This window comes from Cupressus sempervirens, chromosome 7 (assembly GCF_028749045.1).
Source record: "Cupressus sempervirens isolate cs-2001-9-10 chromosome 7, ASM2874904v1, whole genome shotgun sequence".
Classification (NCBI taxonomy): domain Eukaryota; kingdom Viridiplantae; phylum Streptophyta; class Pinopsida; order Cupressales; family Cupressaceae; genus Cupressus; species Cupressus sempervirens.
The window spans coordinates 847572351-847596330 of record NC_143124.1 but is presented as its reverse complement, the minus strand read 5'-3'; the positions used below and the strand labels follow the sequence as shown (position 1 = coordinate 847596330).

The window sequence follows — 23980 nt, the reverse complement described above, 5'->3', positions numbered from 1 at the left end:
GCAGAAAAGGTTGCATCAGAAAGAGCTTTGTTTGTGTTGATGCATATCTTTTATACATGGACATGGCTTGTACCTATAGTGAATGCCATGTAAAGCGGTTGGTGCAATAGGCAATGTTTTTTTGGAAGTCATGGGGAGCCTTTGCATGACATTGATCTATTGATGTTCAGAGAGTTTAAAACTTTAAACTATTTGGTTGAAAAGGTACATATAACAGATCTGTAAATCTTATAAATCTATCCTCTATGGTAGTATCCATAGCTTATGTCACCAAAAACTTACCTGGCTCATAAGTACTTGCGGATTGAACCATTTAGGTGAGTAACTTGCTGTCGACTTTCTTGCACAAAAGACCCAGGAATACCTCACGAATCCAAATAAAAAAAGTTGGCTAGTGACAAAGTGCATTAGTCTGCCCCAAAAAATTGCATTTTCATCATCTTTCGCATTGTTTTTGTTTGAGCATTTGAGCATGGACCTTGAAGGTTCATGTGGTCCCAAAAGTCTTAGTTAGGGCTCTCCCCATAAACCCTGTTAGAAGTGCAGTCCGTCAACTCTGCTGGGGATTATTTTCCTAACACTTGCAAGGGGTGCTATCACATGACCCCACTTGGGGCTGCCACTCCAGACCCCTGCTCTAGTTTTAAAAAGAAAAAAATGTTTTGGGTCCATGCTTTCATGGAAGAAATTCGTAACATATAAATATAGATTGTGATTAATAAAGAAGGAAAATCTATTTATAACCTTTGTAATCCAGTTGTATATTTTTAAAGATTATTTAAAAAATTTATATGTTTTTTAATGTTTGAAAATATTGCCGAGTTTTTGAAATTTCTGATGTCTGCCAAGATTTTGCCCGAGTCTGAGTTTTTGAACCATGGTAATATCACATTTTCAGTATAGTTAATTGACTGAAGTTTTTATGGATACGCACTACAAGTATAGAAGTAGGCACATTTAATAATTTATTTTTATATATATCTCAATCGGTGCAGTCCTTAGTTTAGGATGGATGCTTTTGAACTTTTTATGTTCAATCATGAATGGATGGTTGTGCGTCTTACTCTGCTGTGTCTTTCATTGTTGTTTCTTTAGCCATCCATCTAAAGTCTTAATAAACATTGAAATATCTGTGTTATAAATGAGAGGTCAGTATGCATTTTCTGAAGGTTTCTTCGGGCATCATAATTTACATTATAAAGTGTACATTAATGGACAGCTTTGTTTCCTTAGCGTCAAGGGCAAGTTAATGAGTTTTTTCTGTATATTCTGGTGGTCTAAGGAAATTTTATTCTTGTTTGTTATTGTAAAGCATTTTAAAATAATGAATTTTTATTTTTAATTGCTTTATTAACATCTTGCTCACATTGTAATTGGGATTTGGCTAGTTATCTTCTGTATTTCTGTTCACTATAGGTGCAAATCCTATGTCAAAGCTCAAAAATGGTTGACTGTGCATGAAGCTCCCAACATTCTTACTATTGCTCTAAAGAGATTTCAGGTAGCACCCGCATTTCCCTTGTTAATTTTAAGTACTGTCTTATTGTTTTCAACAAAAGCATCATTTCAGATCTTGACTGTTTATCCTGGAATTTTCAAACTTTGTTGTGTATATCAGAATGGAAGCTTTGGTAAACTCAACAAGATTGTTGCTTTTCCTGAAGTCTTAGACATGTCACCATATATGAGTGGGAAAGGTGACAAGCCACCCCTTTACAATTTGTATGCAGTGGTGGTTCATTTGGATGTGCTTAATGCTTCTTTTTTCGGTCATTATATATGTTACGTGAAGGATTTGAAAGGGGCATGGTACAAGATTGATGACAGTAAGGTCAGTTTCATTCACACTCCCATTTAAAATTAAAGTTCGACATTGCTTTATCTTCATAAGAGACTGAGCTGCCCCACAAATTTACACCAATTTTTCTTGTTCTGGAATCTGTCAAGTAAACAGAGAATCTGCACAAGAGTGTAATGAGTTCTAATATATTATCTTAATGCTTACCAATTTTAACTCAATGAAAACAAATGCATTCCATTGTTGATTTTGTTTCATTTTTTCACTGGTTTGTAATAATAATTTTGGCATTTAAATGTGCATGAAACAGGTCAATCCAGTGTCAATTGATGCAGTGATGGGTGAAGGGGCATACATGCTTTTCTACTCTAGGTAAACAATATAACTATGCAGCAGCCAATTATAGATGTTTTATTGTCATTTTAGAGAGCACCGTCTTTTCTTGCATTTTGTTTTGCATCTAGCATATCGTATCTCCTGGAATTGAGAAGTTTAGATCACAGATTCAACTTATTGTCAACATTTTCAGGTCTTGTCCAAGGCCACCAGCTATTATACTGGATAGCAAGGCCCTAGGCTTTATAGATGTTTCTAGGAATGTGTGTCATGCTGTGCAAACTTCCTTATGCGATGAACATGATGTAGAAGCTGATGTGCCCAATAGAGAATTTGCTTTCTCGAGCTTCAATGGAGCTGCTATTATTGATATAAATTATCCTGTCAAAGTTCAAGACATAGAGAATTGTTCCATGGATTCAGACTCCATAATTCCAGATAAATTTGATACTTTTGGTTTTAAAGGTGAAAAACTTTATCCAATCACGCGAAACAGGGACAATGACTTAATTTCAAGGGAGTCTGGAGATCTAACTTCAAGTGACACTGGATCTCTCTTCAGTGGCTCTGATGAAACTTCATGCAGCAGTGATAGTAACAGGGATTCAACAAGTACAGTGGATTTGGCCGAAACAGTATCAGTAGACCCAAGATACCAAGCATATGGTAGTCTGAATATAGATGAGGCTTGCGAAGTTTCTAGTTCATGCCCTTCTGAAACAAAGAGCATTGTTGAAAACAAAACTTCAAAATGCCCTCCTGAAATAGATGCAATTTGTGGTAAAAATTCCATTTTTCCAGATCAGTCCCCCATATATCAAAGACTTACAAATAGAAGAATTGTCGAGGGATTATCTTCTTTATCTAATTCTCATACTGCAGATAATGATAAACATTCGGCCTGGACAAGTGCAAGCTCCTTTAAACTCTTTTGTCAGCCATCATCCAATTCGATTGTTTCTGAAGAATCTCAACCCAAAGATATGTTAGATTTTAGGGAAAGTATCGCAAAGAGGGAAGAGTGCTTGCCTCAGTCTCGCCGTTGTTCTGGTGTCTCAGAAAAAGAATCTAAATGTTCAAAAGGAAATCTGTGCCAAAATTTTGCTGTCTCAGCGAAATGGAAGTATGGTACTGAAAAATGGATCGCCGAAGAAACAAAAAGATTGAGACTTCAATCTCCATCCCGAACTTGTAGCACTGGTAATAGATTTGAGCATTGTTTAGCAAATGACCCCAGAACGTCGTCTCTTTCTGCATTTCAATCTTTGGGATTCGAAAGATGAAGTGTACTATTACTGTAACAATATTAAATTCTGCTTCCCATGGGAGCATTGTTATATTATTTTTAATGGGTAGAATAATGCCACAAAAGAAGTTTTAAATGGTCTTAACAGTAGGCATGGTCGGTATTTGTACTTGACTTCATATTGATCCTTGCCAAACCTTAATTCCAGGCGCCAGTTATAGCGAAGTAGCCTTTTATACGATTCCAGTATGTTGTAGCTCTCTTGATGTTATCTCTTGTCTATGTTATTATATAAAGATGGGTTGAGAGAGATTTTAGTGTCTATTTACTGTCTAATAAGCGATGCACTGTCTTGTTGAGAAATGAGACAGTGTACAAGAGGCATCCTACATGATTATCCGTACTTATATGGTAAAAGTCCAGTTGAAAATCCACACGATGCATGTTAACTGTTGAAATCAGCTATTTTTTACATCCAATGTTTAGTGTGGTGCATTACTGGGGGAATTTATCCAGTTAAAATAAATTTGTAATATCCGACAAACTGATTGGCAAGTTGCAATGGCGCTTTAATTAGATATATCTAAGAACTTTGTTGGGGTTTTATTGTGTTAATATTTAGTCTATTAAAAAGAGGTTATAGTAACTGATTTCTATTGACATCAGGTGTATAGTTAAGATTGAGCGACCGACTTAACTAACTAATTAGACCAACAATATCACATCTTCTCAATTCAACATTGAGATTTGAGTAATCTATAACTTTGGATATTACAAACTTAGCTTTGAGATCTAATCTATTTTTAGATGGAGTATTGTATGCTCTTTAGTTAAAAGCGAAGGATTGAGGGGTATCCACTCTACCAAATTCATCTAGATAAGATAGATAAGATAAGATGCATTTACGAGGCCATCGACTTATGAGATGCAACAAGGCGGCTGATGAGGAGGGTTTTTAGGCTAAGCTCTTCAAACTTGTTACCACGATCTTGGGCCCTTATCTCTCTACTCTCTTCAATTGAAGTAAGTGGTTTCACCCTTGATGTCAGCAAGATTTGATTGATGGTGGGCTCATTAAAATCATGCACCTTCACTAGCAATGATGAGATCTAATATTTAGATATGTTCTAGGTTCAAATTTTTGAATTTGCAAATTGACTACTTCTAAGTCATGCATTTATCTCTACATAAAATTTGTGTTTTTTTAGAACTTTTAATTCTTATATTTGTATCTAGAATTTTAAAAGAACATTTTATAATTTTTTTTACATGCTACATGTTAAAAGTTTTTGGCTTGCTACAAAATATCCGATTGTAAAGATTATTTTTGAGAAAGTACACTATGGCAGGAAGGGATTTAAATTTTGGCTATGGTCAAGGCTTTTGATTTTGATCCCAACTTTATTATTTTGTGCAAAAAAAAATTCATGGAAGTTTCAACTCAATCACCATTAATGTTCACTAGTACTAAAGTTAATTGTTTGCCTTGATTTTGGGGAGAAATACCTATTTTTTGATGTTGGAGGCATCCTCGCAATCGAGCCTAGTGTCCAATAACTCATATCTTGGGTACCTATGGGATCTAGGGAGACACTAATCCCCTTATGGGTGAGATTCTCTAGCCATAAGTTGTAACACCTCTATAAACCAAGAGGAGTGCCTAACTTGAGACCAATGGGGAGTAAACAACCCAAACCAACATTGCTGCTCATGCAATCTTTTTGCTATCCAAACCTCAATTCAGGAGGAAGGGTATGACGAGTTAAACAGGGAGGTTGAGTTGTCTATCCTATTAGATTTACACAATATTATCAGTAAAGAGGAGAAGTTTTGGAGACAAAGATCTAGGGTAAACTGGCTCAAAGAGGGAGATCAGAATACAAAGTTTTTTCATCTCACCTCTCTAAAACACCGTGCAAACAACAGAATTACAAGTTTAAAGAAAGGACAGGGATTGTTGACCAAGGATGAGGAAATATCATCTGAGGCTGTTTCTTTTTTCTCTTCCCTATTGTCTTGGGATCCTTTGCTTTCCAAAGTGGATCAGGATGACATTGTCTCTTGTATCCCTAAGGCTATCCTTCCTCACCATAATAAACTGCTTCGTGCCATTCCCTCTGAGACGGAAGTTAAAGAAGCTCTCTTCTCTCTGCAGGTTGATAAATCCCCTAGCCCTGATGGCTTCCCATCTTGCTTTTTCCAATTGTTTTGGCCTGCTTTGAGGAAGGATGTGGTTCAGGTTGTTCAGGAATTCTTTGGGGCTAGAAGCATTCTTAAGGAGATTAACTCTACTTTTTTAGTTCTCATTCCTAAAATTCTTGGAGCCAATTCCTTGGACAAGTTTAGACCTATTAGTCTTTGCAATTCTTTCTATAAGATTATTTCGAAGGTTCTTACTTCCAGGCTGCTCAATCTCCTCCCACTGATTATTTCTCATTAGCAAACTGGTTTTGTCCCGGGCAGACAAATTTTAGACTCCATAATGATGGTGCATGAAGTGATTCACTCCATGGAAGCGGGAAAAAGAGAAGAGATGCTACTTAAATTGGACCTTTCTAAAGTCTATGACAGGGTCGACTAGTCTTTCTTGGATAGAGTGCTCAAGGCTTTTGGGTTTGATGACAAAACTTGTAAGCTAATATCTCAGTTGGTGTATACTTCTTATCTTGTAGTTTTAGTGAATGGATCCCCCTTCGATTTTTTCAAACCCTCTCGTGGCCTTTGTCAGGGGGATCCTCTTCACCTATTCTCTTCATTATCTTGGTGGAATGTTTAGGCAGACTTATTGAGAAGTATAAGAAGGAAGGGAGAATCAAAGGTTTTAAACCTTCTTCTATAAGTGCCCCTTTTTCTCATCAGCAATTTGTTGATGATACCATAATGGGAGGGGAGGCTTCTGTTAAGGAGGCTAAGGCTATGAAGGACATCTTGGTATCTACTCCAGAGGGTCAGGGCAGCTCATCAACTGGGATAAGAGCTCTGTTTTCTTTATCAACACCCCTGAGGATAGACTGAAGAAAATCTCCAGAATCCTGGGATGCAGTGTGGGGAAGCTTCCCTCTACCTAGCTTGGGCTTCCTTTGGGCACGAGTCCTCCTGATTCTTTCTGGAACGACATTATGGATAGATTTAGTAAGAAGCTAGTCGGTTGGAAAGGGGCCTCTCTTAGCCAAGCTGGAAAATGCCAACTGGTTAAATCCACCCTTCAGAACTTGCCTGTCTATGCTTTGAGCCTCTTTGTGATCCCTGTGAAATTTGCTGAGAGAATGGAAAAAATTCAGAGAGACTTCTTATGGATGGGGGCTGAAAAGAATAAAAGGTATCCTCTTGCTGCTTGGGAAAAAGTTTGCCTCCCAAAGAAATATGGGGGTCTAGGCATCAAGAAGCTAACTCACCTCAACAAGGCTCTTTTGGCTAAGCAAATATGGCGTATCTTCAGCAGCACAAGGGAATGGAGAGACATTATGGAAAACAAGTATATTAAGAGACCCTCTAAACAGTTTACCCTCTTCAACGAAGATATCCCAAGAGGATCTCCTGTTTGGAATGGTTTTTTAAAAGCCAGGGACCTGACTAATTCTAGAGTTTCTTGGAAACTGGGAAATGGGGAGGATATCTAGTTCTGGTCCGATAGCTGGCTCATTCAGGGCCTCCTTATGAACAACCCCATCTATGAGGTCTGGATGAATGACTGCATCAACCATTTTGGGCAGAAAGTTAGTAACTATAGGAATGACTAGGGATGGATAGACCTTTCTGTCATCTCTGAAGATCTTAACCCTATTATGATTATGCTTAACTCTATGGCCCTAAATAACAACAGGGACGAGTTGGTCTGGGGAGATAATGCCAATGGGCAATATACTGCTGCCTCTGGGTACTTGGCTCTTTGGAGATTAAAAGAGATTCCTCCTTGGTCGAGGGCTTGGATTCCTAGCCTCATTCCAAAAATTAATATGTTCTATTGGCTGGCTCTATAGGAAAAAATCCTTACCTAGGATAACCTCATAAAAAGAGGTCATATTATGCCTAGCAGATGTGAGTTATGTAAAGATCAGACAGAGACTGGCAATCATTTGTTCATTCATTGCTCTTCCTCTAGGGAGGTTTGGGTTTCCCTCACCCAAGACTTGGGATTCAGCTGATGTGTGCCTTTTAACCTCCTGGATCTCTTCTGTCAATGGAAGTGTATGTTCAATGGGTCTCAACTTCAGGAATTAAGTTCTTGGATCTGCCTCATTTCTGTAGGAGCATTTGGAAGGAGAGATAATAGAATCTTCAGAGATAAAGAGGAGCCAGCTAAAGTGATAGGAAATAAATTTTTTGCAAACATAAAGGAAAACTATTTAGTAAGGAAAGGGGGAGATATTAAATTAGGTGGCAGAAAAAAAGAGAAGGAAAAAGACAGAAAGATGAAAAGATAGGAAGCCAAATGGCTTCTCCCCCTGGAAGGATGACATAAAGCCAACTTTGACGAAGTGTCCAAGGGAAATCCTGGCTCTTCGGGAAGTGGAGGCATAATAAGGAATGAAAATGGAGATGGAATTGCGGCTTTTTCCCTCCCGCTGGGTTATCAAACCAACCACTTTGCGGAAGCGAATGTTGCGTGTAATGCTATCAAACTAGCTTTTGAAATTGGAGTCACTAATCTTTGGCTTGAAGGGGATTCAAACAACATAATAAAATGTATTAATGGCAACTCTCAACCATCATGGTCGATTGCAAATCTTATTGATGAGACCCGTGAGACTCTTGCCAAATTCAGTAGAGTCCACGTCACTCATATTTTTCGGGAAGCTAACCCGGTCGCTGACAGGTTTGCAAATATTGGGGTCAGCACAAGCCAAATTATGACATGGCATCCTGGAAATACTTTGCCAGCGGATGTTAAAAGCTTGATCGATCTGGACAAGATCCAAGGAAGTACAGAGAAGATCAACTTGCAATTATGAGTATGAATGGATTAAGGGGAAAGGGTACTTCCCAAAAAGTTAGCATGGGAAATTGTAATTGCTGCAATTTATTACAGACTAGTCGACACGCTTTGTGGGTCGTTTATTACATTTACAATAGGAGCAACAGAAGGGTTAATTCTTTTTGCATTCTGCTTAGTCACAAAGGATCCAATCCGTTGCAGTACGAGGTGCATATGAGAATTGAGGGTGCGTAGAGTGCAGATATGGTTGGCGAAAGGTGTAGAAAGGAGCCAATGGGCGAAATAGAGAAATGGAAGAGCAAGGACAAAGTTTGGGAGCAATTGGATCTAGGTGGGATTACCAGATACATAACGGAATTGCATGGCTTTGATCAGGAGGTGACCAATAGTATGATTGGTTCATGGAAGGATGGCAGAGTGAAGGTGAATGGGGTTTCTTTCATGATCACCGAGGAGGTGATTTCGACTGTTGCTGAAATCCCGATTGAGGGTTTTAAGTTTTTCAGGGACAAGAAGCTCTCGGCTAATGTTGTGCGGGATTTTGTTAAGGATGAGAAGGAACTGAAAGCCCTAAAGAAGATTGACACGTACTATGTTCCTGACACCATGAAGAAACTGTGGAGGTATGTTCTAAGAGTTGTTATAGAGTATATTACTTTGGACCCTAGGTTTGATAGGGCTCGTACCCACCACTTTGTTCTTTTGAATCATTTTTGTCGCAACCGTAAAATTTCTTTTCCTTTTTACTTGTTAACTTCTTTGAGCAAGGTGGTGGTTAGCTTCAAAAATAAGCCCTCTGATAACCCCGCGTTGCATGAGGGGCTCCTGTTGCTTATTTATGAGCATTTTAAAGCTCAAACTATAAGCAAGGATCCCCCTCAGACTGAGAATGTGACCTCTGGTAGCTCCAACTACTCTTCAGACTCGGATGACATTCAGAGCTTTAGCTCTGGGGATGACGTGATTTCATCCACTGATAAAAAAGCCACCCATTAGGTCTAGAACTCACCTTCCTCCATCATCCCCAACAGAAAAAGTCCTAGGGATCATGGGCAGAAGCATCTTGTGAAAGATGTGAAGGATGACAACGATAAGGAGGAGGATGTGGAGATGAAAGAGGAGGAAATGGAGACGTAGGAGTAAATTAAGGAGGATCAGAGTGGGAAGAAACACAAGAGGGAGGGTCTGGAGGATGAGATTATGCAGCAAGATCGGGACATGTCTTCACTGCCTCTTTCACCTATCCATATTCATGCACAACCTGAGGAACAAAATTTGGATTCTGAGACCGAGGGTGGGGAGGTGCAGGTAAATAATAGGAGGAAAGCTTTGAAAAACTTTAAAGTCAAGACCTTGAAAATGGGTATTTTTAGAGAGGCCATGATCCTGCAGGTCCTTGTGGATAACCAAGAAGAGACCAAGCTTGAAGAACTCATTGACCCGACTATTGTGGCTATTTTGGACAAAGCTAGAGAAACTGGGCTGAATCTCTTGAACAATGCTTGCAATAGCATGATTGATAACTTCATATCAATCAAGTGGCTTTTCCATGAGTTGGAGGAGGTCAAAGAGTAGGTGGGTCATATGGAGAATAATAGAAATGGAGCAGACTCTGATAAAAGAGATGACAACGGTGAGAGACTTAGTTTGGCAGAGAGAAGGATCAACACCCTCGAAATCTACAATCATAATCTCTCAAATCAGATGATTTCGATGCTAAGCTCCATTAACAACAACATCATATCCTTAACGGGCTGTATCAAAGACAGAGTTATGAAGGATGATGAGGATGGCAAAGACAAGGAAGAAGCCAGAATGGGGGTCGACATCGCAAAGGACAACATCAACAATCGTCAGGACCAGGGGGATCAAAGGGCGCTCTAGCAAGAGGCGGAGGAGAACAAGATGGCCTATGAGGCAGCTCAGGTCATGCAAGACCTGGAGAGAAAGAACAAGGACTAATCCTCTGCCTGTTCTTTTGTTTCTTTTTGTGCCTTTTTTTGGCTTTTTGTAAGGGCTTTTGCCCTAGTCGTTTCATGTTGTTTCTATTCTTGGCCTTTTCTTTGGTTTTTGTCTGTCAGCTGGGCCTTGTGCTTATTTTCAGCCTTTGAACTGGAACTTTTTTTGTTGGGCTTTTCACGCTTATTATCAGCCTTGTTAATGTTTTAACTCTTGGGTTTCAAGGTCCCTGTAAAACCTGTTTATCTAATAAAAAACATTGATGCTTGTGCAGACTGAAAAAAAATCTCATTGTTATTGAATTCAAGTGAATTAAGCTTAGATGTTATATTTAAATTCTTTAGCATTCCAATTACTTTTTAGATCTCATCTAAATCATAAAATCACTATTAAAAAGTGGAAAAGTTGCATATTAAGTTATCAATTCTTTCTCTCTTAACTAGTTTATCAAATATTTCGTAGTGGCACATTCAAGCTCTCATGTTTATCATTCTTATGTGGTTTTTAATTGACAATTGTTCCAATTTACAACTTATTAACATACTTAATTTTAACCCTTAACAATTTTTATGTTTTTAAAACTTTCTTTTGTAAGTAATTCTTATATTAGCTTTGCTTTTATGTAAAGAAAATAGTATTTTCTTTTAAAAAAAGTGGGGTGGTTAAAAGGTACATTTACATGTCCATCAAAAGGGTTTGTCTTGAAACAACTAAATAGAAATTAAGTAGTCATGAATAAGTCCAAAAAAGGTGGATCTTTATTCTCAAGTTTCCCCTCAAACATGATGAGGGGTAGAATCATCAATGGGCTCCTAGATAGAAGAGGAAAAATCTTCTATATTTTTCTTAGGATGCTAAGTACAAATTGGAGAGATGACGACAATCACATGGGGATAGTTTTTGGTGTTAGTAAGCCAAAGGTGCATAGAGGAAAGGATAGAGGTGAAGGTTGAGGTCATCCTCCATGTTTAGTAGAAACCCTTGTGTTAGGGGGCATGCAACCAAAATCTTCTACATTCTCCTTGGGAGGCTAAGTGCAAAATGGAGAGATGGTGAGTGGCCCATGGGGATACTTGTTGGTGTTTGGCTAGGTAAAGGCCCATGAAGAAGAGAACATATGTGAAGGTTGAACCCATCCTCCATATTTAGCTTGGAGTTTGAGGCATAGGGCCACAAGAGTGAGATTTATAATCTCCAAGACTATCTCGATGGGAAGAGTGGCTGCCCATATTGGTACCTAGAAATAGATGTGGAATTGGGAGGGACTTGAGCAATAGTGCATGGGGCATTTTCCTATTGGTCCAACAACTCCTAGGATGAGAAATCATAAGTACAAATTTTCTACCTTGCATGTTTATTTGCATAAGAACATTGGAACACATCATAGCTTTAGAGTATGAATATAAATGTTTTTCAACTAGATTGTATGATTAAACAAAAAATAAGTAAATAAATTCTAGATTGTTCCAAATGTTGAGAAATTTCACCTTGAAAGTGTGTCATATATGAGAAAAATTGTGAAGAAGGTAGGGTCGATCTCTAAGAAGTACCATATGCCATAAGAAAGGGTTCAACATAAACAACTTGAAAAATAATGAATTTAGTTCAAGGCTTCTTGAGCTTGTGAATAATACCAAGAAAGTGCTTGAGGGATTCAATTCGATACATAAAGGGAGCTTAGAGTAGGAATTCCTATATGAGTGAGACAATTCATCAGTAGAAGATGTTAATTTAGCTCAAGTATGGTCACCTAAATCCCTTGAATTTTTTTTTTTTGAATCCCCAAAGAGGACTATAATTGCTAATGTAAATTAAGTTGACCAACCATTTGCAATTGTGGAGACAACTAAGAATATCTATTGGAGGGACTATGATTCCTAAAAGTAGTGTCATGATACCACTTCTATCCTTCCACCAAGGCTTGAAACAATAAACCCAATTTGTGCAACAACTATAGGTAGATAAAATCAATAACTATTCGGTAAGTTTTTTGGTTTTGGTTTGAAAGTTTGTATTTCTTCTTAAATTTAGAAAAGTGAGGAAATTCTTAGTAGTTAGATCTACAAGATTTGACAATATTTTGGCTCCTAGTTTGAAAGCTTTTAGAGCTTGGGACCAAGGTAAGAGATTCAATGACCTTCCTTGAAAGATAATAATTATAAAAATCATCTTATTCCTAATGAATCCAATGCTTGAGGGTTTCCCATACTTTCTAGATGCTTTTAATAATTCAGTTTTCTTCAATGAGGATTGGTTCCATGTTGAGAAGAGTGCTAGTAACTAGGTCATTCCAAGCTAGGTAGCAATGAGGAGTACCAATACCAATGCAATGTAAAACACATTTTCTAGGCCTTAGTACAAATGAGAGCCCTAGTTATCCATTTAGAACATTGTGATGCACCTTTTTTTATGAATATAAATCAAACCAAGACCTCCAACCTCCTACGATAAACAACAAAATTTTTATGCCACTTTGTGAAAGCCAAATCATCCATTGCTAAAGGCCTAAAGATAGTTTGTAAGGATATTCTAAATCTTTGGGTAAGATATCTTAGAAGGAATCCAAAATGAAGAGTAATAAACATGTGTGGCATCTAATATCTTCAAACAAAATTGAAATTTCTTAGCCAGCGAGAGAGGCTTGATGATCCAATCTATTGTAATTCCCTATTATTTCTTTCTACATTGCCAACCAAAACTCAAAAGAGTTGGCATGAAAGGAAGGAACACTTAAAAATCCAAAAATCCACTTGGTCAATCCATATCCATTGGAATGAAGATAGGTAGGAAGACATCAACAATAAGGATTACTTGTAACATGCATTGAATCTCAGATTTAAGAGACTTTTCAAGAAGTGTCCAAGCATTTGAGAGCTTCAAAGATATTCTCTTCTTCCCCATGTAGAGTGAGAAAAGTGTAAAGCATACCACATACTAAGAGGCGATGGGGATTAGTATATGCAAAATCTCAACTTCAAATCTAAAATATTATAAGGAACATTTCTAGATCTTGCATGAGGATATTTATGCTCTTCTTTTTTACGTCCTCCTCTAAGGTTTCAATTTTACTCGCATATTCTTCGAATATTTTTTGTACATCCTCAAATACAACTACCTTAATTTCAACTAATTTTTCATTTGTAGGTTGTTTAGATGGTAAGAGGTGGAACCATAAAACATACATCTATAATGTTTCTTTTAAATTCTAGATTTTCAATTGGAACACCCTTCATACTTTTTAGACATGGAAAGATCAACTTACATTTCCTTTTTCCTTTTATCATTTTCCTCTTCAACTATCCTATTTATTAATGCTACATGGGTGAGCATGTTAGCACTTTCCATGGAAGAGGTGTTGTGAATAATCTTGTTAATTACAATCCTCTTCTTTCTTCTCCAATGCTTATAACATGGGGTTTGTGTACGGTTCAAGTCAATGCCCAAATGGAAAGGGTCTTTTACTAGGGGCCAAAGCTATATCCTTTCAGGAACTCACCAAATTCATATTCTAAAGAGAAAATAGGGTCATTTTGATTCCCAATCAAATCAATAATTAATGTAGATTGAAGATCCTAGCCTGGAAGTAATATCATTTCTTTTTTCATGACCAATCTTCTAACTTCTTGAACAAACAATTGAATTGAATCTATAACATATTGTTGCAGAGTAGCAATTACAGCTTGATGTTGATTCGAGATGGGGTTTCTCTGTCCTGGTCCATTAACTTCTTCACTTGTCTTCCTCTCAAATCCATCAATTTTTTTTGAATTCCTTAAAATATTAAATCTTCATCATCCAAAAATTGTTGGGGAGTTATTTTCCTATCATCAATTAACTTCCGTAGGGGTTGATATTTATATAATTCAAGACCACTATTAGTCCTTGCCTTAATCTTTTCTCTAAACCTTCTTGCTGATTGATCAATCTTGGGATCATCACTATCCACAACATCATCATTTGTCTATTTCTTAATATGGGACTTAGTCCTTTCCCTTTTAGGATAGGGCTCCTTGGTAAAAGATGAGGAATAAAAAAACTACTATAAACACGAAAAGATTTGATTTCTCCTTGGTGCTATTGGGAAGGAAGATTTAGAAGGGTTGACATATGGCCATTAGAGCATCAAAATTATTCATCACCTTCTCAATTCTCTTAATTGGGGGGAAATGAGGGTAACATCTAGGGAAATTGACCTTTACTTGAAGTAGTCTTGCTTTATGCATCATCTTTTTAAAAATATTTTTCCCTGTTTGTCTAAACATCCTTCTTGAAATTAAAATTTCTTACTATGTCTTATTCATCAAGTTGTCATGAGGGGAACCTTCACCCAACTTATCATCTTTGCAAATGAATTCTTTATAAAACCCTCTACACCACAAAACCTAGAAGGAGATGTTTTCATTTTTATATTGCTTCAATAAAGTGTTACATTCTTCAAATAATTCCTTAGTGTTAGAAAATTCTAATACTTTGACAAACCTCGGTACAAGAGTACCTCTTTTTCCTCCATGCAAATATTCCATTTCCACTAACAAAAGTTGATATCTAAAACTCAATGACTACAAGACTTTTTGGTACAAAAATTGGCAACACATGAGGGGGTTGTGGAAAGCTGTAAACTCTTAACATAGTAAAATCATCAAATAAATAATAATCACTAGAATTATGACTAAATGGCCCATCAAAGGCTTCCTTATTTGGCCTCAATAATCTCATCACCTCAATGCCTAATTTAGTTTTTTTGTCTTTTCCCAAGAGATTCATGATTGTTGCTAGAATCCAATTCCAAAAATACAAAAACTAAAGGTTGGGTGGCTCATGTCCCACACTCTTTACCACCACTACGCTGACATCTTTACATCATATTGATCAAACTTCTCCAAATAAAGTTTTTTTTTATCAATGCGATCAACACTTTACTACAAAATGAGGTGGCATGATATGAAATAATGCTTAAAATTGATCACAATAAGGTTTTGTTGGATAATTACCAAGTCCTCATGCAAGACATTGACTAAATACCCTAAAAAACTATATTATAGTATTGACCTTTAAGTTTTGAATTACCATACATATGCACATTATATCAATTAGGACTTTATCCTTAACATCAAAGCCCAAAACTTTGCAAAGCCCTTGAACTCTATACACATAGTAGTGTTGGAAATATTTTAGGTCAAAGGGTTCTTTAACATTATTAAGAATTGGTAATTGACTTTTTATCAAGTCTGCCAGATGTAAACCTTGATATAAATTTTCTTCTCAGAACCCATTTGTAGGCCTCATTATTACTATTTACCTCGTCAAAGTCAATCTTAGTACAAGTAGCACCTCTGCTACTGAAGGCTTTAGTTAAACTTCTTCTATCAACTACACTAGGGCTTTCTAGTATAATCTTCTAATATCCTTTGTCAATATGTAGTATTTATGGGTCAATTCTCTTAAGAATTCTACATCAACAAAAATATCTAGTACTATCAACTTGGACAATTTCAAGTCCCTTGGGTTTGACATGGGAGGGCCTTTAGCTATATTATTAGAGAAGTAATAAAATAGTTCCCACCTTTACATAAAGGAATTCTAAGAGTCCTTCACATGTGACACTTATTCTTCCATTATATTCATTGGAAGAGAAAGCATTTTTTGTCCCTAGCAATAAATCCATAAAATGTTGCCAATAATCCTTGTTTTATGCACTTTTGTGGACCTAGACCCAGATGTGGATGTGCACTCTTACCTCATTTTTCTAAAAATCAATTAAAAAATTGACCAAAGCTGAAACATACACCATACCAAATAAATGCCCGAGAACAAGGAGAATGCACTGTCAAATCTTTGAAATCACCCTAGAAAACATCAAACGCCATTTCTACAACTCCTCTTCTACACCTTGAATTTTTTTTTTGAACAAGGTTAATTGAGAATGTGGAAAATAAGAGGTTGAATAAAATATTTATAATCACAATCTACCAATTAATAGAGCCATCAATTTAAAATTCATTGCATATTATTTAGTCATCAACTCAACTATTCATATTGCCTTTTTTCATACTTTGAATCTCAGTAATTGATCACACTCAAGCTAATAAGCATGTTGAGTTGATCACCTCCAACTAGTACACATAAGAAACATTGTTCCACATAGGTTCCACATGGAAAACACTTATTTGGTGAACCTCATATAATCGTAGGCATTATAATCAACTAGTCATGGACCCTTTTAAGTTTCCTAGGACATGTGTCATATTATTGTACCACAAAAAACCTTCTCGACTACCTTTTTAAAAGTTTGTAAAGCTATGACTAACCATCTTGTGTTACCCTCTTACTCCATTGTAAGATCAAAATCATTTTTAAATACTTATTATAGTTTAGGTCTATGAGTATGCATGGTTGGTGATTCTCAATAGCTATCTAATTCCCAGAAGTTTGCACCACTCAAGATCAATTAATGGTTAACCTAATGACATGGAGTAGAGAAATTCACCTTTTGCTTCCACCATGTATGTGAGTGCCACACATAAGACTCCTTGTATTGCCCACCTATAGTTTGCTTTTCTGATCTTATTGTCAAATTCTTTTTAGGCTTATTTTCATGCATATATTAGTTTTAAGAGATACTTGATTTACAGTTATATGAAATTACTTCATGACTTCATTATGTATCCAAATTGATTACATAGTTTTTACATTTCATGTGTTATTTGATGATAACAATTACTTTTGTAATGATGATACTTTAATTGCTCTTAATTAGTAAACATAAATGCTTTCGTGACAATGTTGAATATAGTTTGTCTTAAAATGATGATTATTGTATATTCATGAATTTGAGTTATTTATATTGGAATATGATGTTGTTTATAGTCATGATTTATTTATGGTACTTATCCCATACTTGCATGTGCATGGTGCATGCGTCTATTTTGCATTATGTTTGATGTGCCTGATATGGTTGAGGGTGGGAGTCATAGTCACCTGCTAGTCGGGATCTACACGATGCATCACTCCCAACAATCTCCTTTTTAGTTCACACACACACACACACACACACACACACACACACACACACACACACACACACACACACACACACACACACGTCTTGTATGCAAGTTATAGGAACTGGGCATCAACTTCCTTGCATTGTCAACATGAGCGTGCCCTATCGCAATAGGTCAATGGTACGTAAGAATGAGGAGATAATGTCAAGGTCTAATCCTAGCCAAACCTTGATTACTTTTCTTAAGGAGGACATGTATCTGATTGCCTACCCTTTTGAAACCCATGAGATTTTCTTTGTGTGTGTGTGTTGTATCCTGTATGCAGGTTATAGGTACTGGGCATTGACTTCCCTGCATTGTCAAGATGAGCGTGCCCTATCACAATAGATCAACGGTAAGAATGAGGAGATAATGTTAAGGTCTAATTCCAACCAAATCCTAATTACTTGTCTTGAGAAGGAGGACATGTATCTGATTGGCTACCCTTTTGAAACCCATGAGTTTTTCTTTATGTGTGTTGTTTGATTTTGACTTGGTAGGTTTTTCTTATGTTACTTTTATGTGGATTTGACTGTGACTTGATTGGTAAATGATTTAATTGTGATCATCAATGTTAGGATTAATCTTATGATATTAAAATTATTAAATATTATTTGATTTTAAAAGGAAAATATTAAAATATGACGATATTTAATTAATTAAAAATTAATTGAATATATGCTTTAATTTAATAGTCTAATTTGGAAAATTAGATAAAAAGTTTAAAATATTAAAGATTTAATATTGATTTATTATAATTATTTAATTAATAATGATTAAATTAGAGTTGTATTTAAATAATGATCTTTAATTATTACTAATTCAAATATTTAATTATGCTTCTAAACATGCTTGCACTAATTAATAAAATGGAAGAAGAAAATAAAAGAATACTTTAATTGAAAAGGCTTTAAGTGTGCATGAAAGGATTAAATAATTAAAGTAATTATTGTTTAATAAAGTAAATGACTTTAAGAATATTAGGAAATAGAAACCCTAGATAGGGTTATTCCTCTTTATTAGAGGGATTGTAGTTCATTTTTGCACACACGGGTTTTCAAAGAGAAAATTTGGAATTAGTGCAAAAGAATTATTGAAAGTTTTGGAGGATTTGGATTTGAATGCAATCAAAGATTGTCTCAAATTTTAGTTGTGGTTTGGAGGTAGGGTTTGAAAACCCATTGTAGAATTTCATTTGTAAATATTTGTATTCTCTGTGTCTTTGTGGGTGCCTATGAATCAAATTATTGTTTTAATTGAATTGATATTTAGATCAATAAATCTCAATAGTAAACAAAGTAATTTGGATAAAGAAATCATTTTAAATTTAGCTAGGGTTTGAATCAAATCATTTGGAAAACTTCAATAGAAACCCAAGTATAAATGTGTTAAACAAACTCCTCTTTTATGCATCTAACTCAATTAGAAAATTCAGTTTGGAAAACTAACCAGGAAACCCCAAAAAATGTCAAGCGTATTTTAATTGGCTAGAAAGTTTTTGCCTATCAAAGTACTATTATAAATATGTTTAAAAATAATATTTATAATGATAAATATTTATTAAAATGTTTATATTAGAAATTATTAAAAATAAATTTATATCAAAAGGTTTTAAAAAAAATTGATACGAATTTGGAGCTGAGTGGAACGTCGTCTAGTAACTTGAATATATGTAGTAAGATGTTTGAGAGTTTTTATTTATTTTTCTGTAATAAATCGAGTTCACAATCAAAGTTTAAGCCTATAGATCATGTTTTATCCAGAATATATCTTTAGGCAACAAGCATTATCTACTCTAAGTAATATCCACAAAGAACTATAAGCGTCTGGGATGAAGCCTCAATTTTGTTTTGATTATACCACACTAAGTATAAGTCCTTGATTAGTCATTGTAATTAGTCCTTCAAATTTTGGGTTGTATAAATTGCAGGGCTCTTGTCTAATTTGACATCTACAAGTCTATCATTTTATAGTCTTTTAGAAATATTCCAACAAAGAAATTCATGCATATCTATAAATACTCCGATTCCAAGGAACTTGATAGTATAAAAATCCCTAATAGTAGTTCATGTTTTAACCTAATTATATCATGAATATATCAAGAATTGTGAAAAATAGTATCGAATATGTAAAGCACATTCGATTAATATAAAGTAAAAAGATTTATGTATTATTCTATATTTTAGATATAGAAGATACTTTGTTTTTAGCTAGTTGTGAATTCAAAATCTATGTAAAGGAAGATACTTTATTTACTAAAGTTGAAGATATGAGAAGCTTCCCTTTGTGTATGATATTGAGAAAATCTTAGAAGGGCAAAATTAAAACACAATATTTATATATGTCTTTTAAATTAAGATCCTTATGAAACCACTAATACCACAAGAAAGTAATTAACAAAGTAATGAAGAAGTTGAACCATTACTCTAATCCCAAGACATTTATATATTGTATATTACCTAAGAAATGTGAATAATAGTTTGAATATAGAGGAATGTAAGTATTTGATCACAAATATTAACATTTAAAGTCTAATTTAGATATTAACGTGGCACTTGTCCCTGTCGCCACTAATGACTAAATGATTGTGAGATGAATAAAGTCTTAGAAAATACACTTAAAGATACTCACAATGATAAAGTTCAAATGAAAAATTAAGTAGGTCTCTCTAGTAAGTTAAATCTTGATCGATAATAGTAAATAGATATAACACCACAAGAATCCAAGCAATACCCCACAAGAATCCATTTGGAAAACCACCCAATCATAGTGGAAATAATTAGTAAATTTCTTTATAAAGTATTAAATAGATCAGCCAAAATCAATAATAGAACAATTAAGGTTACAATTAATCTCAAAACTACAATGATAAACTTCAAAATAATGATGTATGAACTTTATTGAAATGCTAACTTTTAAGAGTCTTTTGGTGTAAAGGGTTTTGGGTCCCTTCAAAATTTGTTTTTTTCCCTTAATCCAAAACTTCAGAATAATGCAAGGAAACCCAAAAATAAATTTCAATTGCAAATAAACATTCCAAAGTTGACTAACTTTCTAATAAACTAAGAAAATTAGCCTTAATTCAATCCCAATAGCTAAAAGTTGATTTGGACACACTAAAGGTGATAAAGGAAAATAATAGAGATAGCTGGATTCCTCGGTAATTATTTATGATAATAACAATAGTAAAAATATCATTATACACCATTAATTTAGATGTCCTAAAATTAATACAAAAATAGATCAGCCAACAAAGTGTAATTAGTTAAGTATTAATATGGGAATAGAAATGTTTAATACATATATTGAACTTCTCATGTTTCATAAATAACTACACTAAATCTTGATAGCAATACAGAACATGTAATAAGGTTGATTAATTAGAACAACTTCAAAGTTTATTAGGTTTTCAAATTTTACATCTTGGACTGGCTTTGTTTAACCTTAACCTTGAGATCTTTCCTAGTTGCAAAACTGGTTAAGTTGTAGTTTAGGCTTATTTAGAAAATTGATATCCTGCTAGTCTAGACACAACATTAAGGGAACCCTGGCTTTTGATCTTAGTTAGACTAGTAAGAGTAACACTAGTTCAATTAATCCAAAATGTTCATTTTTGAATGACATAAAATGGATAAATAATTTTAGACATGCCTTCTTTTTTGGAAAATAGGCAATAAGTTTAAGGCACAATATCATTAACTTTTAAGCAAGTATGCAATAAAAGTTCAACTTCTTTAAATTTATTTGATAGTATAATGAGAATATGGTAATTTTATGGTAGAAGTAAAAGTTAAGTGTCCTAGTAGACTAGATTAATAAAGAGCCTTCTCTTAAACTACTAATGATAATAAGACATAAGCTAGCTATGAAAAACATTACTTGAATTTATTGGCATATAATCATTAAAATAACATTTACAAGGAATTTTTGGTATTTAAGTAAGATCAGTTAAATTTCATATCAAGTTAATGAATATGAAAGTTTAAGAGGGAATATTTTGAGAATGATTTTTATTTTAGATATAATTATTGCTAATCTTTTCATATGTTCAAGCTAACATCGATCTTGGGCAAGAAGTAATGTATGTAGGACTAGGATAACAAGCTCTATCAACGTTAGATAATTGAGTGGGGAGGGGGGGTTAATCATTTATCCCCAAGCCCTTTGAAAAAATTCATCACACTTATAACAACTTTAACTTATCAGTAAGCCAACTCAGTAATCACATTAGACTTAATCTTTCTTATGCATCAAACAAATTTGCTTCCTATATTGAATATTAGCCATGTTAATCGACTTACAGAAGCAGTAACAATTTTAACATGCAAAAAAAAAAAAATAACATACAAGGAATTCATGAACATATGAACACCATGAATTTTAATGTGGAAACTTGATTAGGGCAAAAACCACATAGGACTAGTCACTCGAAATAATTTCACTCTTCTAAAGTGAGCTCAGTTAAGAGCCAACCCTGTTATAGGTTCAAACACACTACTAGGTGTGACCATGTTAGGAAATTTTCACCAAAGATCATTTAGACCTTATCACCCTTATATGAGTGGCATATCTAAAGGACTTATAAACATTCAACATAATGCCACTTTACAATAAGGATTTACAAATAAAAAGACTGTTAAGTCCACTTAGTTAAGATATTTTTTATTATAATGGTTAGAGAGTAATAGTCAAATGATCTGATAAGTATGCAACTCACTTTGCTTGTTTAGATCTCCATTCTACTCAATATCTCTACTCACTAATTGGTCATCACATCAATACTTCACTTCACTTCTACTTTGCACTTTGATTTGCTCAGTAGAATCTCTTTCAACAACTTCATATCCACATTTATATCAACTAGACTAGTAATATTTACCTTCTTGTCTCTTCCTTAAATAAACATAATTTTGGCCACTTCATCCCATGAATTAGGGTTTCCATGAAATCATCTCATCTACACAATCTTAGGTTCATTGAATTTTGGCACTAGATAAAATTATTTTTGGATCTTTCCAACTATAACACCTCATTGGAACTTGTACCTTTTCTTGGATCTTAAGCCACTTCTCAAATTGTCACCATTAGATCTTGTCTTAGCTATTACAGCTAGTGTCCTTACTAACAAATTTTGTTCTTATATTATAATCCTCTAGAATAGTCTCAATCTTCACTTTATGTCATCCCTTAATCATTCTTTCACAAAATGTTCTTCATTTAACAAACAATGTTCTTCTATCTCTAACCTTCTTCATACTTGATTAATACTACACTCGGTTAATAGTAGATTTTTTCGATTAACACTTGACTTGCTCGATCAATAGTGTTCTAACTTATTTCACCTTTCATCCTCTTTATTTACTGACCACTATCTCTAGTTTGGTGTACCTTATCTTTTCACTTTCTAACTTCTTTCCTTGTCTTGGGCATATGCACCGAGTTGTGGTGCCAAAAAGATGACAAGTTTTTTTTATTTTTTTCTTTCCTAATTTTCAATAGCGCGTATGCGCTATTCTAATGTCCAAAAAGTTATATGATGGGCTGCAGACCCGCGACCCATCATTTTTATTTTGTTTTTTGGCTCTCCAACAGTGCGTACGCGGGTTTGACAACAAGAATTCACCACCATTTGCCAAAATGCCTCCTCACCGACGAAATCCAAGACAACGAGCACACCCACGATGACGAGGTAAGTGATATAAACTTAACTTTGCATTGTTTAATATGTTTTCCATATTGTTTTATTGGTTTTTGATATTCTTTTGTAGGGTTTTTACAAATTTCATTTAGATTTGTTTATTTAGTTGGATTTCAATTGATTTTTTATCAGGAAATGTCCATAATCAACCGAAAAATCCACAAAACCCTCAAGAACCTCAAAATCAAAACCCTGCTCAAGAAGAACAACAAATTCCACAACCCGAACCAATTGCAAGACCTCCGCCTAGCACACAAGAAAATATAAGAAATGAAATACAGAGAGGCAAATTTGAATTAGAAAGACTCATTGCTCGGTTGAAAGAATCTGGACAAACCAATCCAATGAGGGCTCAATTGGCATCATCCCTCGAATTTAACACTCAAATAGCCTTAGTTAGTGGTCAGTTAGATATTTGGCGGGCTAAGAGGGATGAACAAAAAAGATTTTATGCAAATAAATTGTCATATGAAGATGTTAAAAAAAAAGAAATATCAAAAGGTAGTATATGTGCATTATTTAGAAAATTCGGTGAGCCAAATACTATTAGAGAGGGTACTAAATGATTCCCCATCCATTGGTGCATACATGATGCTATTAGAAATAATTTTTGGGATAGATGGTGGATGGTTTTTGATGCCCCTCCTTGCAACAATCACGAGGTCCCCATGTATTTTTTGAAGAAATTATATTGTGAGTTTGTCCTTGGGGAGATCCCCAATTATTTTGATATGTTAGACTCCTAGGGTAGAGGTGGGGGGTCATCATTTGAGAGGCCAGGAGCACGTCGTGACCCTAATGTAGTTAGGGCACCTGTGGTCCATCCACAACACGAGCATGTGATTATTCCTTCAGTTGTGAAGGAACATGTAGAGGCCAACACTCTAGGGACCATTAATGCTTTGACGCAGACCCTCATCCATTCCACGAGCCCATTAGTTGAGGGGGAGCCTTCTATGCGTCG

General features: G+C 35.0%; 1 protein-coding gene across 1 annotated transcript in view; it reads left to right on the top strand.

The window, feature by feature from the left end:
- LOC149550076 (ubiquitin carboxyl-terminal hydrolase 16-like) overlaps nt 1-3704 on the top strand; it is a 34431-nt gene extending 30727 nt beyond the window's left edge. The window contains exons 10-13 of the mRNA XM_089793217.1: nt 1417-1501; nt 1619-1831; nt 2109-2170; nt 2328-3704. Coding sequence (XP_089649343.1) covers nt 1417-1501; nt 1619-1831; nt 2109-2170; nt 2328-3417 — 1450 coding nt within the window. The 3' untranslated portion in view covers nt 3418-3704. The remainder of the gene's footprint in view (nt 1-1416; nt 1502-1618; nt 1832-2108; nt 2171-2327) is intronic.
- Nucleotides 3705-23980: the final 20276 nt, after the last annotated feature.